This window comes from Halichoeres trimaculatus, unplaced genomic scaffold (assembly GCF_033239565.1).
Source record: "Halichoeres trimaculatus isolate MK-OKI-2021-1 unplaced genomic scaffold, fHalTri1.1 fHalTri1_scaffold_21, whole genome shotgun sequence".
NCBI classification, from domain to species: Eukaryota; Metazoa; Chordata; class Actinopteri; order Labriformes; family Labridae; genus Halichoeres; species Halichoeres trimaculatus.
Window position 1 is genome coordinate 18,846,355 of NW_027437199.1, and position 20,397 is coordinate 18,866,751.

General features: G+C 38.5%; 1 protein-coding gene across 1 annotated transcript in view; it reads left to right on the forward strand.

The window, feature by feature from the left end:
* The window catches only part of col7a1l (collagen type VII alpha 1-like), a 78,120-nt gene that overhangs the window by 7,136 nt on the left and 50,587 nt on the right, over positions 1–20,397 (forward strand). The window contains exons 4-25 of the mRNA XM_074697943.1: positions 2,599–2,692; positions 3,500–3,673; positions 3,825–3,988; positions 5,898–6,027; positions 6,110–6,226; positions 6,566–6,721; positions 7,546–7,662; positions 7,792–7,938; positions 8,028–8,147; positions 8,564–8,722; positions 10,131–10,244; positions 10,432–10,581; positions 10,750–10,887; positions 12,324–12,470; positions 12,944–13,063; positions 13,625–13,771; positions 15,874–16,128; positions 16,219–16,358; positions 16,935–17,058; positions 18,339–18,482; positions 18,588–18,775; positions 19,154–19,234. Coding sequence (XP_074554044.1) covers positions 2,599–2,692; positions 3,500–3,673; positions 3,825–3,988; positions 5,898–6,027; positions 6,110–6,226; positions 6,566–6,721; positions 7,546–7,662; positions 7,792–7,938; positions 8,028–8,147; positions 8,564–8,722; positions 10,131–10,244; positions 10,432–10,581; positions 10,750–10,887; positions 12,324–12,470; positions 12,944–13,063; positions 13,625–13,771; positions 15,874–16,128; positions 16,219–16,358; positions 16,935–17,058; positions 18,339–18,482; positions 18,588–18,775; positions 19,154–19,234 — 3,126 coding nt within the window. The remainder of the gene's footprint in view (positions 1–2,598; positions 2,693–3,499; positions 3,674–3,824; positions 3,989–5,897; positions 6,028–6,109; positions 6,227–6,565; positions 6,722–7,545; positions 7,663–7,791; positions 7,939–8,027; positions 8,148–8,563; positions 8,723–10,130; positions 10,245–10,431; positions 10,582–10,749; positions 10,888–12,323; positions 12,471–12,943; positions 13,064–13,624; positions 13,772–15,873; positions 16,129–16,218; positions 16,359–16,934; positions 17,059–18,338; positions 18,483–18,587; positions 18,776–19,153; positions 19,235–20,397) is intronic.

The following is a 20,397-nucleotide window of genomic DNA, read 5'->3' on the forward strand; positions in this document are numbered from 1 at the left end:
TATCTGTGTCTGGGCGCTATGATCCAGCAAATTTCTTTGGCACAGACTTTGAGATTGTTTCACTTACTTTAACTTTTTGGGGGTAAAACAAAAAGTAGTCAAAGTCCTTAAACTTCTTCCATGTATATTCAAAACTGTCTGGCTTTAATCTTTTTAAATGTAAGGAATGAATTTGATTTAGGACCACAGTTTCCATTTGCCAGCTTAGTGGAATAAATTATACATTATGCCTTGTATGTAAGGAAATCACGCGTCTGTATTTTTAGTCCAAAGCAGAGGTCTTTAATAGGAGTCCCGCGGTTCCTAAGGGATTTGTGGAGATACTGCAGGGTTAGGGTTAGGATTTTTGGTTGAAAACGCTTTTTTATTTTATTTTATTTATTTATTTTATTTATTTATTTATTCATGTATTTATTTATTTTAATTTTCATTTTCATTTTCATTTTCATTTCTATTTATTTATTTATTTATTTATTTATTTATTTATTTATTTTTATTTATTTATTTATTTTTTTTGGGGGGGGGGGTAATTTTCAAGTAATTTTTCCTGAATATTTTTCTTTTTATTAATATTATTGTTGGGGCTGCACGGTGGTGCAAGAACACTCTTAATTGTCCATAGGAATGAGTGTGTGCGTGAAAGGTTGTCTGTCTGTCTGTTTGATTGACTGGCGACCAGTCCAGGGTGTACCCCTCCTCTCGCCCAATGAAAACTGGGATAGGCTCCAGCCACTGGTGACCCTGAACGGTATAAGCAGTTCAGACAATCAATGAATGAATGTTGTTGTCTTTGAACACACATTGATGGCCACACAGAGGCCAACACGTGAACCCATTTAGCAACACAGCAACTCCCTCAAAATGCTCACAGGTTCACTCAGCATTCACCTGTACACTGCCTGTCCAAGAAAAGAGTTTTCACCAAAAAAAATAAGGTCACACACTCTAATGTTTTGTTGGACCACCTTTAGCTTTGATTACTGCTTGCATTTGCTGTTTCATTGTTTTAATAAGCTTCTGCAATGTCACAAGCTTTATTTCCATCCAGTGTTGCATTAATTTTTCACCAAGATCTTTCATTGATGATGGTAGAGTCTGACCGCTGTCAGTCAGCAATCAGTGAGGCTAACTGGAAAAAAAGGCTTCAGTTTGTGAAGGGGGATAAAGATTGGACTGTGGAGCAATTGAAGAAGGTCATGTGGTCTGATGAGTCCAGATTGACCCTGTTCCCGAGTGATGGGCCATCAGGGTAAGAAGAGAGGCAGATGAAGTGATCACCCATCATGCCTAGTGCCAACTGTAAACAGTCTGCGCTCAAAGAATGAGGTCAGCTGACTACCTGATATACTGAATGACCAGGTTATTCCACCAATGGGTTTTTTCTTCCCTGATGGCACGGCCATATTCCAAAATTGTGTGAAAGAGTGGTTCAGGGAGCATGAGACGTTATTTTCACACATGGATTGGCCACCACAGAGTTCAGACCTGAACCCCATTGAGAATTTTTGGGATATGCTGGAGAAGGCTTTGCACAGTGGGCAGGCTCTACCATCATCAATGAAAAATCTTGGTGAAAAAATAATGCAACACTGGATGGAAATAAATCTAGTGACATTGCAGAAGCTTATCCAAGCAATGCTGTAGCGAATGTGTGCTGTAATCAAAGCATAAGGTGGTCCAACGAAATAAGCTTTACACTTAACATTAAAAACTTTGATTATGTCTGAGGGGAAGTAACCTCAGGAAACAGATTTTGTTCAACATGTTGACAGAAAGAGTGTTGATAAGGATGGAAAAGTCATTTCAGATACAGAAAGTTTAATGACTGTCAGAAAGAGACACTGCCCATTCCAATCACGGCCTCCTGAAAAGCAGTGATATCTAAAATTCATGCTGGTTTTAACTCTTGACCCCTAAGCTGCACACAGCAGCCGGCAGAATTAACCAAACTTGTCTTAATGAAACTGCTTTGTCAAATATCTAAATTCCCCTCCAGCAGCTCTCTGTTCCTGTCAGCTAAATTTCCTCACACTGTAGTGCAGCCTCACTAGAACACAGCTGGTTAGCATTCCAATCATCTCTCTATCTCTGAGTGTGCGTGCGAATCATCTTGCAGCAGTAGCAGCAGCAGCAGTAGTGCACTTGACGTGGGAAGGCAGAGAATTGAGGATTAGGCTGATGTATTGAATGGTACAGCTGGAGCACACGCAGAAAGAAGCTAGAGTCTCATACTGATGCTCTGATTCATTCACTGACAGAGGGTTGAACTTGGGATGAACTGTGTTAATTTTCCATTATGAGCAAATTAGCGGCGTCAGTTGATCCTTAAATTTGACTTTGTTTGATTTATTAATCATGCATTTAACTCTGAGTCAAACCATGTCAAAAGTCAAGGAAGAGGTTTGAGAATTAAGTGTTTTCAAGCAGCTTCTTTCATTCCTAACACAGTAATTTTCAACAAACCTGTAATGAAGCAAATACAGAGATTTACAGAGATTAAAGCAAAACCAAACCGGTTTTTACAATCCATGCAGAACAGTTAATCGAGGCATTATTGCTGCATGTTTAATGAGTGTTTTCCTGTCTTATTCTGTACAGATTGCCGTTCTGATCACAAATGGACGCTCCGAGGATCAGGTGGATGTCGCAGCCAAAGCGGTATCTGATAATGGGATTTCTCTTTTTGCAGTAGGTGAGTGTGAAAACTTGTAAATTCTGTCAACACCCTCACTGCAGCGTCCCTCAGATTTCTATCCAGGCTCTGCCGGCTTATCTGCAGTGTTTGCAGTTAGAAATTCATGTCCTGTACATTTGAATTCATAGGATTCAGTCTGGGTATTTGTGAGCTTGTGTAAAATTCGGCTTCCTTACTGTGCGGGTGCATTCATGCACCATGTACACAAACGCACAAACACACACGACAGCATCTACGGAGTATGTTTGTAGAATAAATGACTGTTTAATCCAGATTCTCTGCTGAATTAATTCCCTTTTTTGATTCTGTGAGTGCATCCTACATCCTACACCTCTTCCTCTCCTCACACACTACAGGTTATGTACAACTACACACGCACACCAGTCTTACCCTTTCTCCCCTTCACACAAACATCCACAACTTACCCCTCTCAGCTGGGAGTGCTGCAATAATTACAGCTCATTAGCCGGCGGTGTGCTAATTGCAGCCATTTTTCATTAGGCGATTCGGTGTCCCCCATCCGCACCTCTGACACTGAGGTCTGTTCCTCTCGTTTATCACTCCCACAGAGAAGCTCCACATGCGTCTTGTGTGACGGAGCAAAACGCATTTGCCTGTGGAGTCTGTGTAGCAAAGACAGCACATGTACAGTTACATACTTCTAAATCATCTTCTATGAATTCTCACACATCCTGTAAAATTCACGACATATTAAAGTCTGTGTTTTGTTTTTTAATTCTTTTTTATTTTAATGAACTATAGCAAGAAGTGAAGTTGTGTCTTTCTTTGTGATCCTGCGATCAGGTGTTTGGGGATCTGATGAGTCCGAGCTGAGGAGGATTGTGTCAGAGCCTCATGAGGAGCACCTACTGCTGGGCACGGACTACTCTCTCCTCAACACCATCCTTCCCAAGCTGTCTCGCAGGGTGTGTTTTTCTGCATCTGAGCCACCTCGTCCTGTGAAAACCTCCCAGCCAGGTGAGCTGATGAGCTGATATTATCACACACAGAATGAAAAAAAATCCTTTAAATCTAAAAATCTTACGTTTGTTTAGTGATGAATTTGATATCAAATCAGCTTTACAAAGGTAAATATTCTAAGTTTGCTGTGTATTATTTTGAATTCAAGTTAAAGAGCCTGTGGTGGGTCCCAGGGACCTGCAGGTCAGCGAAGTAGCCCACAGTTCCCTCAGACTGACATGGACTCAGGCCACAAGTGATGTCACAGGATATCGTCTCCTGGTGACCCCTCTCAGCTCTCGGGGACACCTCCTCTCCCAACAGCAGAGACAGGTAAGAAATCAACCTCCCATCCATTCGTTTTCTCACACCTATCTGAGGATGGGCTGTGGTAACAGAAGGCTTAACAAGTCAAACCAGTCATCCTTCTCCCCTGTAAGATTTCCCAGCTTCTCCCCTGGGATTCAAAAGCAGGCATGTAATCTCTCCAGTGAGCTCTGGGCCTGTTCCTCAGGGTCTCTGCTCCTGGTTGCATGTACCTTAGCTTACCTTGGATCTGATTTCACATAGAGAAAAAAACAGTTCAGGACTGAGGCGTTGATGCAATCCACTTTCTGTTTCCTGCAAATGAAGCCAGGTCTCTACACTGCAAAAAATGAAATCTTATCAAGTGTTTTTTTTTTTGGTCTTATTTTCAGTAGTTACTGCCTTTCAGACTAAATATGAGCCAATATCGGACATTTCCTGGACTGGTCAGGTGAATAGAAATGAAATAGAAATACTTTATTTATCCCCAAGGGGAAATTCAGGAGTCACAGCAGCAATCAAGAAAACAAAAGTAAGAATAGAAAGTGCAAAAAGGTCCATAAGAAAATAGATGATGACAGCTTGTTCATCATTGTCCAGTTCAGGCAGCCTCCACCTCCACAGGGTCCAGGACTGAGCTTCTTCAGCAGTCTGTTCAGTCTGTTCCCTCTGGTATTCCCTTTGTTGCTGGGTTAGTACAGCTAGCTTGTCCATTTTATTGGAGATAGATCTTATGTTCTCAATAACAATAGATGGAAGGACAGGTCCATGTCATCACGTCTTAGCTCACACCTGAGAACCAGCACATCATCCTTACCTCCTTCTTCTCACCTTGTGGGAAACATCAGGCCTTGCACCAGTTAGCATTGACATGCTACAGGCTGCTAACAGCTGATTTCACATGTCAACAATGCAGCCACGGTTACATGTAGGGTCTCCAGACAAACACAGGAGCAAAAATAGTAAAAATATCACCAAATACAAAGATGATGAAAGAGAGATGAAAAAATTGCAAGAAACGCGCAAAGAAGAGAGAGCTGCTGCAACAGGCAGCCACAATGTGGTGGTGCCTGGCAACTGTGAATGTGGTTCATATTAAGTCTACAAAGACATTTTCTACTGAAAATAAGACAAAAACACTTGACGAGATTTCAGTTTTTTTTTTTGCAGTCAACTAAAAGAGCAAAAAGCACAATACATATGAAAAAGAAACTTAATAAACCCTGTTTTATGAGTCTCAGTCAGTGGTATCTGATATCTATCCACTGTTTTAGCCGGTGACTTTGGGAAGCTTCATTGTGTTGCTGTTTCATAAATGATTTTGGAACAATAAGAAGGTCTGACATTTTCCTTCCAAAGAAAACATCCACTGTTCTATAAATTCAGCACTCAAGGGAGCTAAAACCCCTACTCAGGACATCTTTTCTCCAAAAACTGCAAGTCCCCTCTGTGACCAGCACTGAACCAGAATTTACTGAGTCATCCCTCATCGCAGCCTCAGCTATTTGTGCTGCTCCATCTGTGCTGCTCTCCAAAGCCCTCGACAGAGTGAATTAATGGGATCAACATGAACAGTGGTGTCAGCATGAATCTTAATTTGTGCTTGTATACATGTGTTTCTTCATGATAATGCTGCAGTTTTACCCTTCACAGAGACGAGAAATTATGTAACCGAAAGGGGAATATATTTGTTTTTGCATTATGTTATGAGGCACAACAGCTGCTTAATTTCGACAAACTAAAAAAGGAACGTTTGAACAGACTTTTCAGACAGGCATACGGATGCTGATGGTTCACTGTGGCAGACATTTGTTTTGGAAATGACTCCGGAGTGTCCTTGAGTGATGATGTCTCTCTTTACTTTTTGCTTTTTGGTTCTGTTGTGCTCACACAGTCACTGCTCTCATATTCCTCTCTTCTTCTTTGTATGTGACAGATCGATTTGAAAGCGGATGTGAGCAGCACAGTTGTGACAGATCTGAGTCCTAAAACAGAATATTCTCTCACAGTGTACGCCATCTACCCCAGCCTCATTGGGGACTCAGCGACCATCACCGTCCAGACCAGTGAGTGCCAAACATCAGCCATGTATTTTTTTTTTAAGTATGAAAACATTTGGATTTTACTCTATACATCTCTGTCTTTCAGCTCCTTTGTCTCAGGTGTCAAACTTCCGTGTCATTGAGGAGGGTTTGTTCTCTCTGCGCCTGGGCTGGACGCCTCCTTTAGGGAAACTTGAAGGATTTAAAATCTTCATCCCAAGAAGTAGGCAAAAGTTAAACCACAGAGTGTTTTTATATGAGTTTTCAGACACATTTCAGGCTGTTTAAAAAGGATCTTTTTTTTTTTTAGTATTCAAAGATACAATATCTTTGAAATAAATAAATAAAGTGAGAAATAAATAAATTAATTAATCAATTAATCAATAAAAAATATATTAATTAATCAATAATTAAATTAATTTATTTTTTGATAATACAAATTTAAGAATTAAAAAAATTGGAGGATTTAAGGATGTTGAATTTACCACTCTGAATAATAAACATGAAGCATACAAAAAACTGTTTTTGTGATTAATTCTCCTGTTTTTCTTTTGTTCTTAAGCAAACCGACCTGGATACACCTATGAACACCTCCTTCCTGGAGATACCTTCTCTCATGTGATTGACAGCCTAGAGGAGGATAAAAAGTACATCATCAGTATTTATGCTGTGTATCCTCAGGGACCGAGTGAACCCGTCTCAACAGTAGGAAAAACATGTAAGTGCATAATTAGTTAGCTGAGTTGTTTCATGATAAAACTAGAAAAGCACTCAGAGAGCACAGACCTCCACTAAGCATATTGTGATTGTCACCAACACTTTAGTCCTACTTTAATGTTATACTCCCTTTCAGCAGACTGTCTGCTACAATTTGGTGTTAGTTGCAGGTTTGTATGATAATTTGTTTCCTTACAGTGTTGAAAATTATGATGACCCAGTACATGTTTTATATTCCAGATCTTAGAATCCAGAATATCACCAGGATCTGGATCGTACTTTTACATCTGTCAGAAATTATGATGACCTTGTCTTATATTGTTCAGCAATGGTGAAATTGGCCCTATCTCACAATGATAAAGAATCCTTTAAAAAAGTCCTGGATCAAGACGGTGATCCAGATCACCTCCAAAACTTAATCACTTCTTCCTCATCTTATTTTGAACATTTCCTGACAATTTCATCAAGATCCGTTTGTTACTTGTTGAGTTATGTTGTTCACAGACAAACAAACAGACAAACCCTCCCAAAAACGTAATCTCCTTGGTCAAGGAAAACAAAATTACAAAGAGTGTATTGTAGTACCGTTAGATGGCCACAAGAGGGCGGTGTTGTTCTAGAAAAAAATACCATCATCACGTCAATAACATCCAGTAAGACTCATTAATCTCTTTGTCTCACTTGCAATTAAGAATTCTGTCATAATAATTTGTTATACTTAAGTACAATAGTTTATTTTATCATCTTTTCTCTCTCAAAATTGGATTAAATCAACCTCTCTCTTTCTCTGGCTAGCGACTTTAAATCTGTGTTTGTGCTCCACAGTAAAGCTTGTTCCAGTAAAGCAGTTCCTCGTCCAAAATGCCACAACAGACACTGTCCAGGCGAGGTGGGCACCAGTTAAGGGTGCAACAGGATACCGTCTGACATGGGCAGCCCAAGGTACAAAAAAAAAAAAACACCCTTGTTTTTTGTCCAAAAAAGCCACAAAATGTAACATCACAGAGAAATATTCCTCATGAGCACTGAATATTTAACGCCAATCTCCCTTTTTTTCTCTGCGTCCTCCAGATGGTCACATAGAGAACATTAACCTTGGAGACACCTTTAATTTTTACATGATTCAGGGCATGAACCCCGGCTCAGAGTACACCATCACCATTAACCCTATCTTTGGAGACACTGAAGGACCCGTCACCACCTCTACAATCAAAACATGTAATCAGATGTTTGCTGAGAGCTACAAAAATACACAACGAAGAAAGCAAAGGGAGGTTAAAAGCTTTCTGTCTCGGTCTTTCTTCCAGTGGAAAGCAGTGCGGTGCAGACTTTGAAGGTGTCTGGTGTGAGCACCAATGCTGCTGTCATCTCGTGGAACAGCGTCCCTGGAGCCACAGGATACAGGCTTGCATGGGGACCCACACCAGGTGATTTACCCCACCACCTTGTCTCTCTTTTAGACGCCCAAAGATTCTGATGCTCTCGTGATAAATCTGTCAACTTTTGCATTTTAACAATGTCTGAAAAAACTTGCAGAACAATATAACCTGACAGTTTCAATCTGCAGCTAGCTTCAGATACCGAGCATTTTCTTTTATCTGGATGCTTGTCCAGGTTTTTCTGATGTTGGCTTGACAGGAGCCTTTGAAATGCCTCTGCTTTATAACAGGCAGGATGTGACAGGTGGCATGGGGACCCGTTTTTGATGTAACACAAATGTTGTTTTCAGAGTTTGAGGCTGTGATGCTGTGCCAGAGATGACAGTTAAACCAGGACAGAGAGGAATAATAAATGAAAAGAGAGACTGATTTGATCACACTGTGACTGTTTTTGTTGCATCCAGAGTTTGTTGGCCGGGACAGGCCCAGGCAGTTGGCTCTAAACAGCAGCACCACAGAGTACCAAGTGAAGAACGTAGCCCATGATACTGAGTATGTCCTGACTCTGTACGTGCTGTTTGGACCTGTGTTGGGGCCTGGGATCAGTGCTACCTTCAAAACCTGTGAGTACAAACAACCAACATGTTTTCCCCTCAGGTTTAGCTTCGAGGTCAATGATGTTAGATCTTCATCATCTGTGTTACTTCACTACCAAACGGAAAATCTAGGCAAGTGTTTATGTTTTATTTGTTGTAAAATTGTCTTATTAGACTAAATATGAGCCACATTCACCTGAAAAGTCTGGGAAAATGTCTTATTTCAAGATACTAAAAGATGGAGATGATGCTAAATTTGTATGTTGAGTTTTTTAAAGTACAGATAATGTCCTTGTACAAAAAAAACTAAACAAGAAACCTGATTTTTTTTTACTTCAGGTTCATTTTTTCCCTTTATTATGGCTGGAACAACATGCTTTTCTTCCAATTTAATATTTGTACAATTTTTGGGGTCCTGATTTGATTTCATCGGGATTCTTTGATATATTTCCAAATTTTGCAATTTTTAGTTCACTTACTTTAACACCAGACCATGTGAAAAAACTGAATAATGATGTTGATGTCTACAGACTATTTAAGGGACCATAGTTAGACACCCCCCCCCCCCAAAAAAATAATAAAATAAAATAAAATAAATAAATAAATAAATAAATAAATAAATAAATAAATAAATAAATAAATAAATAAAATAAAACAAAAAATAAAATAAAATAAAATAAATAAAATCAAATTAAATAAAAAATAAATAAATAAAATAAATGAATAAATAAGATAAATAAATAAATAATAAAAAATTAAAATGAATAAATAAATAAATAGAAATAAGATAAAAATGCACCTCACACGTGAAAAAAAAAGTTTCCCCTTTTGACAAAAAAATAAAATAATAGAAAATGATAATCAATCTCAATTTAAAAATCATAAAACAAATAATCCCTGCATATGTAAATGCCATAAATTTAACTATGATTGGACAGACACTGGCCTAGATTTGAGTTTAATCAGTATGAACCTAGGTGAACACCACACTTCCTAACTGTAGTCTTAAAATTCCCAATTTTGATGCTGTATATTACTGTATTTTTGTTAGCTGTGGCTAATATCTGGCTCTGCTGCATGTGTAAACCCTTGTATGTGTTGTTTCAAGGGTTTTGCAAACTTTTGAAAGCACTTCAGCAGCACTGCAACAGACAAAAATTAGTTCTCTACTGGAAGCCAGCAAGTACAAGACTATCAGCTGATTCAAGCTGCTCAAACACAAGATTGAGAAAAACTTGAGCAGAAACTTGTGATGAGCTCTACCGTGCAGCTCTCACACCACAATGTTTGTAACTGTGAGAGTAAAAATAAAAAAGGAACAACAGGAATATTTTATTGGCTTTATTTTCTGTTTTATCTCTCAAGAGTTCAAATACAACCGATAACATAAAGTACAAAAACAGCCATCTTCATGTAACATCTTCTTCTCTTTCAGCTCCTTTGGGGTATGTTTCAAACTTCAAGGTGACGTCCTACACCAGTTCCTCCATAGATGTTGAGTGGAGCCCCATTGTTGGGGCAACAGAGTATAAACTCACTTGGACCACAGGTGAAACTTCTATCTTTGCCACATAAAATTTTATGTGATTGGACAAACTTTATTTTCTGCCCTTCAAAGCTTCTATATGAACTTAATTTCGAGAAAAGAAGACAGGATTGTAGGAAGTGGCTTGTTATCCCTGCTCTGTTGGTAATATCATTGTGTATATCTGTATTTTGTTCCTCTTTGCTTCCAGGTGACAGCAGTCCTCAGTCCCGTTACCTGGACCGCAGTGTCCTTTTCCATCGTATTGAAGACCTGAACCCTCAATCCACCTACACAATTACAATCTGTGCAGTGTACGGTAACTCCGAAGGGCCAGAAATCTCCCTATCCCAGCTCACAGGTACAGAACAGCCATGATGTCTCACAGTTTGTTTTGATTTTTCTTAAATTTATCTTAAGACAAACCAGGCCATCCTTAGATTTTAAATGCTCTCATGCAAAGCTGAGATAAAGTTGTTAGAAATAAAATAACACTCCACATTACATGTTATGTTGTTTTGTTATATAGCTGCTGTCTCAGGCTCTGAGCCTATCGCGGTCGTGAAGGAGGTGAAGGTTGTTGACATTGGGGTAAACTCCTTCACCCTGTCCTGGAAGAAATCAGCTGGAGCATCTGGGTACAAAATCTCCTGGATCCCTTTTCTGGGTAACGGACTACAGCTACCATGACCTCTGTGTGCTTTTACAGGATTACTCTCACACATACTTGAAATGGTTAACTGTACTATTAAAGAATTGCAAAGCACGTTTCCAAAGTTGATTTTGATTGGCTGAGTTTAATTTGATTTTGTTCTATTTTTAAAAAGAAACAGTAGGCTACATGAAAAAATACAGGTACATTAAAGTACATTATTATAGTTAAAAAATTAAAACAATAATAAACAGAAAACAAACTTAGATGCCTGCTGACATATTCAAAACAGACTGTGAATGTTAGCGAGGGAATAGGGTGAAGGAAAGATGTATTTTATCCTATTACCCATTTTTCTTTACATACTATAAACACAAATGAACATAGTCAAAGTGTTAATGGTTAAGAAAAAATGTGCATCAATCATTACAGTAACAAACAACACCGGGATCACCAACAACATTTGTCCGAGGGCCATTTTTATTTATTTATTTATTTTTTTCAGCTGACTCTGTAAGGGCTAGATGCTCTCAATTTAATGAATAATATCAATATTCTATCCTACATTTATATTTTTGTTTGATGTATTATTATTTGTCCGAAATGTATTTTCTTTTTAAGTATTTGTCAGTGTAAAGAGACTCATGTTACCAGTACTGCGTCAAGCCACAAGAGGGCGATAAAAATATTTTTAGGTTTTATATTTGAGTGGCTGTTTAAAACCTCCGTTTCGAAGCTCAGAAAAGTTGATGCAGAAAAGCTTTAATGAAGAATGCACTGGTAAGTTTGTACTTTTAGCGCTAACTTTGAGAAATAGCGTAAGCCTCATTTGCAACGAAGCTGTCGCTGTTGATGAAGAATATAATCTGCGTCACTACAACTTAAAGTTAGCAATGGCACAAGCTACTTTTTAGGCGGCGTTTGTTTCATTTAATTAAAAAAACAACAAGTTAAGAAACTGTTTTTCACTGAAATATTTCTCAGAAATGTTCAGGGGGCTGAATGGAAAGCTGTAACAGCTTTGAACTTCGTCTTTCTTTGAGCTCAGAATACAAATTTTCCCATAAAGCTAATTACCCGCCATATTATGATCCTTTTACTCTCAATATTGTTCAAGCGTAAAATATCTTCAGGTTGAGGTCGCCTCTTGAATAATAACCCCCCTCTCTGCTGAAAAAACTTTTTGTGTTTGATTAAAACTTGATTTAATAGAAATTTTCAATCTTTGTCGGTTCATTTTGTATCCTCAACAATAAAAACGAAGACTAAGTTAGTGCACAGAAGTTGAAATTGAGCGCCAGTTCAACATCATTTTGTTTTTCATTTTTTTTCCCCTTTCTATACTTCTTTTCAAAGAGTGGTTCAACCCTTGCCTCTCACTTTTACTTTAAATTAGTTCACCATCAAATTGGTTCATAATGTCCTCATGTGGTATGTATTTTTATTTCTAGGTGGAGATGAGAAATCCCATGTGGTATCCGCTGCTTCCACCACCTTCACCATCAAGAACCTGCGGGAGAGCTCAGCCTATAAGATCCAGGTGTCTTCCATGGTGGGAAACAGGGAGGGGAGCCCGGTCCTGGTCACTGCACGAACCTGTGAGTCATGCCGTCGTGCTGAAGCAGAGATGAAAATGAACAGCGTGATGGGTAGCCATCAGTGATGTCAGGAGGATAACTTCACAGCTCCAGCTAAGAGGGACAGATTATGTCTGGACTTCCTACCTTATTCATGGCATATTTCTCTACCCTGCAAACTGGCAAAAACTGACATTGAAACCAGTTTTGTAGAATCTAATGTAAGCCTCAGTAGATTTAACTCTCAACCTCAGAAACATCTGGAGACTTTAGAGTAAAACTTTGGAGCTAAACTCAAGAGTCAGCAACAACATAATCCTTTTCTGACAACTTCTGAGATATATTTTACCCATCAGCCACATTCAACAGGTAATTTTGCAATAGTTTCCTCATTAGTTTGAATGGTGCTGAAGTATTCTAAGGTAAAATGTTGGAAAACACAAGTATTGATATACTCAAAATATTTTTTAACCATACATGTGTTTTTATTTCAGTGGATCTCCCAAAAGTGAACGACTTTGTTGCTTTAAACACAACGGACAGCAGCACTGTTCTGAACTGGACCCGTGTGGCTGGTGTATCTGGATATCTACTCTCATGGAGGCACATATCAGGTCTGTGTAGAACCTGGTCTGGGTTTTGCTGTTAATTCAGAGTCCATTTACATTCTTACTAATTTTTCAGTCAAAGTTTGTTGCCAAGTCTTCAGCACTTTCATCCTGGTTCCAGAAACTAATTTCTGTTTTGATCACGTCTAAATACATGGTGATGGTACTTTTTAACTATTTTGGGTTCTTTTTGTTTTGTTTCTTTCTTTTTTTTCTTGTATGAGAAAAGATTCATTATTGTATTGTGTAATAAGTCTCAGCTTTGTCACCCTTTGCTGAAAAAGGAAGTAGGACAGGAACAGCTCTGGAAGCTAATACCCATGTTTAGCATACAGATGAGCTTTGGTAGAAAATGTCTGTTTATTTGATAAAAAGTTATTTGCTTTGCTGTGTTGAATTAAATAACTTGTCAGTGTGGTTGTTAGTGTGTCTGCTTTGGAAATTACTCCACAAGCAGACGGGCTTTGAACACAGCATTTCTCAAAAGTATTGAAACATGTTACTCTAATAACTTCTGAAGTAAGAGTAGCACAGCTACATCAAACTTTTCTCTGTGTCTGTTTTCAGTGTTGGACACTAAAACAGAGACTCTGGGCCCTGGCTTCAGCTCCTACAAGATAACTGACCTGCTGTATGGAAGGACTTACATTTTCACCATCAGACCATTGTATGGAGAGGTGGAGGGACCGATCAGCACCGTGTACCAGAAGATATGTAAGATTTCACTCATGCAGCAGAATTTCTTTACATGAAAGAATCTGTTTCCTGCTGCTTTATGACAAACACTTTCTATAAATCCACCACATATAGAGTGGCATAAGCACATTCAAGGAGCTCTATAACAGTTTTTATAAGTTATCAGAGAGAAGGGAGGGATACAGTGACAAGCTCATAGTCTGAACACAGATGCAATACTCTAGTAAAGGTAGCAAAATCAAAGAGATTTATTTGAAAGAAAAAAAAGTACAACCCAAAATAAAAGCAAAGGCTGGAGCACAAAACTACAAAAATACAGGAACAAAAACTCAGCAATTGACTGGATCTAATGCTTTTTGTCTACATGGGTGGCAGGTTTTGGTGAATTACCGCCATCTACTGGAATGAGTCAGCATTACAACTACAGTACAACAACACTTGAGTGAGAGTCAGTGAGATAAAAGTGAAGCGATAAGAAAGAAACACAATCTTGTCACTTTTAGTTTTAAAATAGTTGTTTCCTTTTACAATTTCATTAAAGCCCATATAAACCACTAATTACCTTTTTTTAACCATATGTGGATTATATGGAAGTTTTTTTTCCATCAGCTGTAAAAATAAAAATTCAACGCAATAACACAATTACTAAAATGTCATGATCTACCCATAGTTTGTTTTGTACATGTATAATAAAGGTACAAAAAAATCATCAGCTGTAGCTCCACCTTCCAAAACTGAAAACCAGAGTAGTATGCTACAAAACAGACCCAACTGAACAGTCAGGCTACACACTACATGCAAAAGCAGTAGGTCATATGCAGTGTTTACTACAAACTACATTCACATGTGGTTTGAAAAACAACCAAAGAAACTAAATACACACAAGGTAAGGGGCACAGCTGGAAACAATCAGGGCAGGATGAACAATCAACAAGACGACGCCAAGACAGGAAGTAAAACTGAAAACAACACAAAAAGACAGAACTACAAAATAAAAACTGACACACACCAGAAACAAGGTAGGCTTTAATGAACCAATCAGCTCAGAGACTCCCAGAAAGATCTGGGTTTAATAACTTCGCCAACAATCTAAGCATTTAAAGCAGCATGATCTAATTTATAAGCCCATAATACATAATTTAGAGGCTGTTAATAAAGTGTAAGACAAATGATTATCTTCTTTATGTTCAAACATTGAAGCATTTTGTAAAAAAAAACAAACAAACAAACAGATATTTTAAAATGATCAGTGTGCGAACACATCGTCCAGGCTGTTTGTTTGTTTTTCCCTGATAAAAGTGAAACTAAAATTCACAAAGAAAACACAATTTATTATGTTATCAGAGTTAAAAAGGCATTTTTAATTCAATACACAATGCATACAGATAACGTAAATGCCTCATCCATAGGGATGATTACCTTTCACATTTGAAACAATACGGTACCAATGCCTGGTACCTGGCAACCGGTACCGGTACTCAAATGTTTCAATTTAACATATTTATTCTTCAATATATAACCTTACAATGCTGTGTTCATGTCCAGCATGGAAAACAGCCTACTCTTCCACTCACAAGGATGCACTAAACATGGTACCTATTGGTTTTACCTGGTACTTTTGACATAATTCGGCTGGTACCTATAAAAGTACCTAATTCGGTACCCATCCCTACCCATCCATGTAAAAAAGTATTTAAACCAAGCATCAAACACACGGTATCTTAACTTACAAAAAAATTACTTCACATAAAAACAACACCACTATTCGCTCAATACTTAAAATTTAAGACATAAAACTTATCACTCATCTTGTGAAAGTTCATTCGGGGTTATGAACCTGCAGTGCAATAATAAGCTTTGAATCAAATTATAATACAATGTGAATCAAACCTTCATTAGACATTGTGTATGCTACAGGTGGTGGGTTATGAATGGTGGGTTGATTGACAGTGCTACTGCTAAAGGCTTATTGATTGCACCAATTATAAATGCTGTTATTAGCAAGTAGCAGATGCATCATTCATTTCTTCTTCTTCCATTCCTTTAATACCTTCTTACCTCCTAACGTAGTTTGAACTTGGTTGTCTTCCCCTCTTGTGCTTTGGCTTTGTGCGTCTCAGTGGGACCAGATACTCCACCAGTGACAGTCAAGTCTGTACCCGTCACTGTGGCCCCTCGCAGCACCACGGCCTCCATCAGCAAAACCACCATCACTCAGACAACCATCAGATCCACCAGGCACCCTATAGCTGTCCCACCAACCAAACTCATCACCACCAAGAAGCCTCAAAAAAGTGTCACTGAGGCCAAAGAGACAGGAGTTACATCCCAGAAATTGACGACAGTCAGTGCACAGACAGCTTCACAGAAACCAGGTATCCCAGAGTTCATTTCTACAACATGCATGCTGCTTTCAGCTGTGACGTTATGTAAGGGGCGCTGTGTTTTATTTTTTTTTTCCACAGCTTGTAGTAAGACCAAAGCAGACATAGTGTTCCTGGTGGATGAGTCCTCAAGCATCGGGGTGGACAACTTCAACAAGATGAAGGACTTCATATTCCGAGTGGCCACTTACTTCCCTACTATCAGTTCTGAGGTCACACAGGTCAGTCCCTCAGCAAAAAAAGAAGATCACTCAATTTTATTTCTTCAGCTTGATAAAGCAGGGACGATGTTATTATTTTTTACATTCTGTACACAAGTTATTCATCTTTTTTTATCAACTCTGTGCAAATATAGCAGAGTGAATGATTGAGCTTTTCATTAATGTCGACTATAATTAACCCAACCCTATCTGCTATGACTTAATGTCATTATTAGCCTCTAATTTTCTTCTTTAATTGCATAAATACTGTTTATTTACGCATGAGTGTGACACTGAGGCTGGTATTTGTTTGAAACATTAGCCTCCCCTGTGGGCAGAGTTGAGGAGTGTGTCCAATATGTTTATATGCAATTAGTCCTACTTTATATGATCAATCAATCTTATTTTCATGGTAAAAGTGCTATCCATGTGTGCGACATCATAGCTACAGCACACAATTGATAACTTGTGCACACAGCAATAAAGATTTTAACCCGTGCAGGACTTTTGTGTACCAGTAGTTGTGATAAGATACTCATTTTTCTTTAAGTTTCATCAATTGTTGATGATGTGTTTTCCACATTTATCTCTCTGCAGATAGCTGTGGTTCATTACAGTGATGAGCCTCGGATCGAGTTTCGTCTGAATGACTTCAAAGACAGAAACTCTGTGCTCAGGGCGGTCAGAGCTCTACGCTATGTGGGGGGAAACACCAGAACAGGTGTGTTACACTGAATACTTTGATAAATGTGAAAAAAAATGTTAAAAAATTACACCATTTCTCTTATTTTTACTAGAGTTTTATTAATATTTTCTATGGGCGTCAGATTTTAATGAAACAATCATTTAGGTGATCTTTACATTCACAATTTTGAATAGAATAGAATAGAATAGAATAGAATAGACTTTATTTATTCCCAAGGGGAAATTCGGGAGAAGTCACAGCAGCAACCAAGAAAAAAAAAGTAAGAAAGTGTATAGAAGGTGCAAAAAGGTCCATAAGAAAATAGATGATGACAGCTTGTCCATCATTTTCCAGTTCAGCCAGTCTCCACCTCCACAGGGTCCAGGACTGAGCTTCTTCAGCAGTCTGTTCAGTCTCTGTCTCCTAGATCCTGTCTGCTCACAGCAGGTGAAGTTCCTCCAATGTGGCGTTGGTGTCTGATGTTAGCTCCGTTAGCCATGTCTGTGAATAGCATGATGCTACTGTGCCTTCTGGTATTCTCTCTGTTGCTGGGTTAGCACAGCTAGCTTGTCCATTTTATTGGAGATAGATCTTATGTTCCCAGTAACGATGGATGGCAGGACAGGTCGATGTTGTCACTTCTTAGCTCACCCCTGAGAACCAGCACGTTGTCCTCACCACCTTCTCCTAACCTTGTGGGGAAACACAAGGCCTTGCACCAGTTAGCATTGACATGCTACAAGCTGATAACAGCTGATTTCACATGTAGTCAATGCAGCCATGGTTACATGTAGGATCTCCAGACAAACACAGGAGAAAAAGTAGTAAAAATATCACTGAAGATAAAACCAGTTTGGTGTCCATGACCAACAAATGAACCATACAAAGTAATGACCCACTTCACCTGCCTTATTTATGGACTTTTTGTATACTTGTATATATTTTTATTATTATCATTTACATTTTATTGTTGGCATTCATTGAAGACAGCAAAGAAAGAACTTCATTGAACAGAAAAACATGTTTCTTACTTTGCACACAACAATTAGCACTTTGAATCGTTGAACCTAAGTGGTCACAGTTTATCTATATAACAAATTAGAAGCTTGTGAGTCATCTGTTCTGTGTTACCCAACTGTCATAGATACAAACTTTGATTGAGGGCTTACATCACTTAAACTCCATTACAAGTGACACACAGCTGGCGACGTCACCACAGCGGCTCAAAACAGTCCCTCGCCGTGACATAGAATTCGTCTCCCGGCATCATCAGCAAAGTTTAATTAACTTGCCTTCATACCTTTGTATACCCTCAGGAAAAGGCATCAGCTACGTTCTGCAGGAGCTGTTTCAGGAGTCTCTGGGGATGAGGCAGGATGTGGCCCATATCTTGGTTCTTATTACAGACGGCAGAGCTCAGGATAATGTAGCACCACCATCCAGAATTGCACGTGCTCTGGGTCAGTAAAACATTTTGAAGTTTTCTGATTCATCTTAGCAAAATATGGAATCGTATTTTATTTCCTTTTAACCATTTTCATGCTGTAAAATCTGTATCTCTGTAGGGGTCAGCGTGCTTGCGGTTGGAGTTTCTAATGCAGACATTGATGAGCTGAATAAAATAGCAGCACCCACCAGCTACAGAAACATCTTTTTTGCACCCACTTTTGATGATTTTCCTTCAATAGAAAGAGAATTTATCAACAGCATCTGCAGCGAGGAGCTGCTTTCTGAGTTCAAACTGCAGGACGAGGCAAGAAAAACTACTGTTGTATGTGTTTATTTCTTGTTAAGTAGTATTATTTATACCTTCTGTAACCATAACAACTCCTGTTTGGTCCCTTAACTCCCGCACTCACTGTACTAAAGCTAAATAATGTCAATGAACACAGAAGACGTAAAAGAAAGCCTATGTTTAGTATAATGAGTCATGTGAGATGAGTTTAGATTACGTTACTTTTATGAGCTAACAAATGTAGGTGGAAACACAGTTGCCTTGACTGCAGCTGAGTTTTCCACTCAAACTTGTTAGCCTGGAGCTGAAACTAGTTTCTCTTCACAACAATCTTTGCTTTATCTACAATTTATTTTATGCCTGAAATAAAATTATTTTCTGTGTTTTGGTTTTTAGTCCGCTCAGTTGGACACCCCGACTGAAGACCCTGAAGAGATGCCCAAGCCTGAGGGTCCTTGCTCCTCTATGTGTACAAAGGTGAAAATGCTCTTTTTGTGACTCATTTATGAATGAATACAATTAAATGTGAAAAGAGATTAAGAATCACACCAGGGCCCGTATGCACGTCCAGTCATTAAACAACAGGGTGTCTGCACATCCTTGAAAAGTCTTAAAGAGTCTTAAAAAGTCTTGAATTCACGTAACTAAAATTAAGGTCTTAAAATGTATTAAATTCATTAAAATGTCAACAAAATGTTGAAAAAAGCCTTTTTTATAGCAATAGACTGTAGGTTAGATTTGTTGAGATCTGTCAGCCCAGATCTTTCTTTCACAAAAGAAAAGTGTGTCAGTTTTATTCTTAAATAAAATAAAAAGCTCTGTTGTTTTCTTTCTTTAAGAAAAATAATAAGTCTTTTTTATTTTTGCTTTAATCCCTGTGATAGCCAGTATGGGACTATGGGTAAGAGCAAATTCATTGACGGTTGGCTGGATGATGTCTGTTTGGATTGCAATACAGCATGGTCTCTTGACCATTGCATGTATTTACAGCGATTTGGGCCTTAAATTTCAGTCAAGGTGGCATTAAAAAGTCTTAAAAAGTCTTAAATTCTACTTGCTGAAACCTGCAGATACCCTGAACATACTGAACCACTATTAGTCATTACAAACTGTTATGGACTGGCCCATTTGGTGAGCTGGGAAATATTGGCCATTTAACTAATTGTGCAAAGAAAGCAAGGCAGGTGCAGAACATCATAGGTCCAGGGAACTTCCTGAAAACCCATATCCAACAAATTTGAGTTTCTCATGTGTTCTGTGCATAAACTGCAGTAAAAATGAAAAACGTGTTTCAGAAATTTTAATTTTCTGTATATATATAAATGTTATCATCCTTTTCCAAAGAGTTAATTTGATCCCTGAGTGTCTGTCCTGTTCTCATTTGTTCTTAAACAGTAACACATGAGCACGACTTCAGCATTACAGGTGCAGTCATCCTGCAGTTAGTGCCTGTAATACTGAGGTCTACCCCATTAAACTGAATCCTCTGTTTAGACGGTACCCTGGCTCATACATACCGCTAATCATTTCTTTTTTAACCATTAGTACAGATGGTCTGTTTTCATTGCTATTGGCTAAACGTGTGCACAGGCTCAGGAAACTTGAAGACTCAATACAAACTTACATACACAGACATCACA